General features: G+C 35.1%; 1 protein-coding gene across 1 annotated transcript; it reads right to left on the minus strand.

The window, feature by feature from the left end:
* Positions 1-1,459: 1,459 nt before the first annotated feature.
* On the minus strand, positions 1,460-3,631 carry LOC18037764. Its single transcript, XM_006428017.1, has one exon. The coding sequence runs from the start codon at positions 3,629-3,631 to the stop codon at positions 1,460-1,462; it is 2,172 nt and encodes a 723-aa protein (XP_006428080.1).
* Between the last annotated feature and the right edge of the window lie 1,160 nt (positions 3,632-4,791).

The following is a 4,791-nucleotide window of genomic DNA, read 5'->3' on the forward strand; positions in this document are numbered from 1 at the left end:
TTTCATTTCAATTATTTTTATCCAACAAAGATTGTTAATTTCAGCTTTTTTTTTTTACACAATACACTAATTACAATCAAATGACTGTTTGTTAAACATAATTTGGGGCCAGATTTTTAAATAAGCGAATTTGTTTAGCAATCAGGCACCCCACTCAATTCCACGCAAATTAAAGGGTATCATTTGAACGTGATCAGTTGCGACTTGCGAGACCAGAATTTTGGTTTGACAGGGGTAACAATAGGAAGATTACAAACTTGATTAGGATAAAACGTAAATCTGTAAAATTGAAGAGGCTAATAATTAATGAGGGGCTGGTTGCAAAATTCACATAAAATAAGTAAATTTTCAATTTAATCTTTTCATTTTTTTTTTTGGGGGACGTGGTCAATGCAGGTGGTTTTACTTCTGCTCTTGGATGTGATCCATGGACTTTTTACTTCTATGACAAATGACCAACTGAACTATCTTTTGTGATTTCTTTTTAATAATTGATTATTTGAGAATCAATTAAAATCCCGAACAAGCGCCTCATTTCATTGATAACTCCATAATTGATGTTCTCAGAGAAAAACCATTTACTCTCACTTCCTCCAAAACCTTTGTTGTTCAAGCAATGAAAAATCATTGTGGATGAGGTAAGTATATAGTTAAACACAAATACACAAGTAACTTGTTCAAAGAAAATTAAGTTACTTGAAAATACATAAAATTAACAATTTTTCGAAGAAGCTTAAAAAAGAGTAGGACTGGGCACTTTAGGTTTAGTTAGCTTTTTAAGCTTGGGAGATTTTAAACCATACAAAACAAAATCAAATTAATTGGACTCAGTTCAATTTTGTTGGTTTTGTTTGGCATGAGCTATTTTGTTTCTAGCTAGATTTTTGACATAAATTCTAAGCTTTTTCTTATGGGCGTAATTCCAATTTAATATTTTTAAAGCCCATTTTCACTTTAGGAATTAAAAAATAACAAGTAGCTATAAAAAGTATCGGTGTTTAACATTTTTACTATATCTTTACAAAACTTCGTATTTCACTGCATTTATCCACCATTCTAAGTAACAGGATACCAATCAATAATTTCATTCGTTTCGTAACATCGACGAATCATTCTCAATATAGCCAATGTTACAAAAAAGGCCATCCAATTTCTGCACATTTACTATCTTTTGAACACATGACTGAAAGGGAGATCAAACAAAATCTGTATTAACTAATGCAATCATGTTGTCAAAAGTGCTTCAAAACTTGGTGGAGTTACAGAGCCAAGTTTGGGTGGAATTATACTGTAGTCATATGCAGCATGTCACTGCAGATCAAGGATACATGCCACAAATTGGTTATTAACGGTGCCTAGAGGGATTGGCTCGTTTTGGTCTTGCAGTATGTTGCTCATTTTTATAATGGATCTAAAGAATGTTAGTCGTAGCCTTCAACATATTGAAACAGAGACGAATTCAAAATGGTTTAGATTCCACAAGATCAAAATGAAGCAACAATAACCAAACAAAACTAATAAGCTCGCCACCATTAGTAGCCTGTTGGGCATGTGCTGTTGGTCTGCCATGACTTGCTCCATACGACAACAATTCCACCCACACTTTGCTCACTAACTCCCATTTCATATCCTTCTCCAACTTTTGAAGCTGGTTGGCCAACTTTGTTGCATCATTAAGTACAGAACACATTAACTCCCAATTATTAAATTCAAGCATGATTTTTTCACAGGCAAACTTCACTGGATTTGGGTTTAACTTCTTCCCTTCAAAGAATCTGCTGGCCTCAATACAGGTATCTCGCAGTCTAAATTTCGAAGCACTTGCCGTAGAATTCAGCACGGTAGGCTTCAGTTGTAAAAGATACAGCATGTAATCCGAGAGGATCTTGCTGAATTCTCTAGCATTGCAAGTCTTCTCATTTGAAACTTTTTCGGCAGTGTAGTAAAGGAGTTCAGTAGCAACGTGCCATATTATGACACTCTCAATAATACTAAAATCGCGATATGTTGCAGTCATCTTTTTCATGAATGCAGTGAGATCACCATTTGTATCCAATTCCTGTAGAGTACAATCGCCTGTAGGTGAACAAATTCTCTTGATAGCCACCTCTGGATCATTTGCATTCTGAGCTTTTCTTTTCATTTCGTGAAATAGAAACTGCCACAATTCTTTTGTCAATGGCTCAAGGGATGTTGATGTTTTGACTCTTATCTGAAACATAGTATCACCTAGGCCGAACAAAGCAACAAGTTTCTCGATCATAAAGTCTAAAAGAGCAATGATTTTGTAAATGTGCAGAAGCTGAAAGATTTGATAGATGCCACAATTATGAATGAAACCATTGATTGCAAAGCCGAAATGATGATTGACTTTGTCGCAGGCAAGATGTACGCTACTCTCGACTTTCTGTGCTCTGCTTGGAGGTGCCTTGACCCATAATCTTATCCAGCTGAGTCCTGAGACAGAACCAGACCATCTGCGAAATAAGAAAGGTGTAACCAACACCTCGTACTCGCCACCTTCATGTGTATGCTGCCATCGTGAGCCCTTAAGAATGATAAACCACTGAAGAATAGTAGCAATGTGGTTTTTGAAATTTCCAAGTCTTGATTCATTGTCATCATTACGGAGAGCACAAAACGTCCAATCGGAGAAAATGAGCACGGAGAAAGCTATGATGTCAAGAGCTATGGCACCCAAGAACAGGGTGTACGTAACACAAACATCAAACTCAATGAAACCATGCTTCTCAACTTGGAAATAGAAAACTGAAAGGGCTGCTAGAACTGAACCAAAACATATGAGCCGCAAGGTAATTCCCAAAACAGAGTGTGTTACCTGGATCTTGGTATACAAAACTTCATAAACCAAGTTGAGTTCAACCTCAATTATTCCCAAGGCATCTTCTGGACTAAAATCACCAAAGAAAGGGCCTACAAAATTAACCCTTTTAAAGTTGGACATGAGGTCGACAAGTATCCCCTTGAAAATTTTGAAGTATTGACAACCCACCTCCAGATAATCTGTGTCTTTCTTTATAACAATATCACATTTTTGGTAGTGCTTCACGAGTTCTCTAAGAGTCGAGTCTCGAAATTCGTCCACGCTTGCAAGATACAAAGCAAGAATCCTCTCAAAATACTTGATAATTCCAGCAATAAAAATGAGTATTGTTGGGATTAAAAGCTTGTTTCCGGGAATCGTCAGAAGAAAGATATAAACAGCGGCAACAACCTGGAATACGAATCCAAACAAGTACCTGGGCCAGAGTTCGTTATCTTCAAGGGCAAATGCAGTAATGGTGTCTGGACTGCCGAGGTGTAACAACAGAAATGGAGCCCAAAATGCCAAAAGCTCATTGCTCTCCGCTGGCTGCTTCGAAGGATGGTCAGGTCCGTCAGAAATATCTCCTGCTCTTTGAGTGATGAGTCCGACGCCAAAATAAGCAACCCAGTCAGCGAGCAAGTAAGCTGACCAAATCACCGAGATTAACAGTTTATTGCCTGTGGATTTTCGGAGGGGAGCGAACAGAATCAAGACAGTTTGTAATGAAAGACTGAACAAGATTATACCTCGTATGTTCCATTCATCCCATATTTTCCTGACACTTTCAGGGATTGGATTAACCATTTTTGCTCAAGAGTGGGGTGGCGGCTCTCTGAAAGGTGATGGGCCGTCATTGATTTATTTGTTCAGTCAACTTTGACGGTTGACCGACTAAAAAAACAAAAAACAATCTAACTAACACTTCTTGTTTTCGAGATGCATATTGACTGACCATCACGCGGATCAATATACGGATCTACGAACGACGAAAACGAGTAAAGTCCCGTTTGAAAACAAAAGAATTAGACTTATGCAATAAATTTAAGAGTTTAATATTGATGCCGCAAAACACGTTTTTATTTTTAAATTTTTTATTCCTTTTTTGGGCAACGTTATAATTTTTGGAATTAAAAAAAAAAACCTCATATAGCTACATAATTTATTTTTATTATTTATAATTTTAGTCTTAAAACACATCAATTTGTATACGATTATTTATACAATTGTTTATGTCTCTATTAGTGAAATCCTCTGGCGGTATTAAATAGTGCTCTTTTATTAGCTTGAACTTAAGAAATTTCGGTGATTAAAGACTTGAGCTGTGCGATTCCCATGTGAATGTATGTGGGGAAGTCTCCCCTACTACCCTTAAAATTGTTTAAATTCTCATATTATTTTTAGACTCTCAGATTATATGAATAGTTGACTTTAATTAATAGATTAGATACAAGTTGTTGTTGTTGTTATTATTATTATTATTATTTTACTAATTCACAACCGATATTTTTCATTTCTCATCTCTCACTTATTTTTTTCATTTCTTCCCTCTGTAGCTATGTCTTTCTTTGACTTTTGTGCTTATAGAACCGGGCGCTTATAAAGATTTAGTCCAGAAGATGCCTTGAGAATAACTGAGGTTGAAAGTCAACTTCATATATAAGAAATTAATATAATTATTGATCGAAACATTTTTATTTTTTTCTCTTTTAATTATTAGATTTCACCATATTCCTTGCTCAAAACAACACTGGCCCTAGGATGGATTTGCATGGAAAATACGTGCTCAACCAAAAAAAAAAGAAAAAAGAAACATTTAATTTTATATTATTTTTTTAAAAAAAATTTGTTTGAGCGGAAAAAATTTATAAAGAAATTTTGATATTGGGTCAATTATTATTATTATTATTATTATTATTATTATTATTATTATTATTATTTTACGGCCAATGAATTAAGTTCTTAAA

The sequence above is a fragment of the Citrus clementina genome, unplaced genomic scaffold (assembly GCF_000493195.1).
Source record: "Citrus clementina cultivar Clemenules unplaced genomic scaffold, Citrus_clementina_v1.0 scaffold_7, whole genome shotgun sequence".
NCBI lineage: Eukaryota > Viridiplantae > Streptophyta > Magnoliopsida > Sapindales > Rutaceae > Citrus > Citrus x clementina.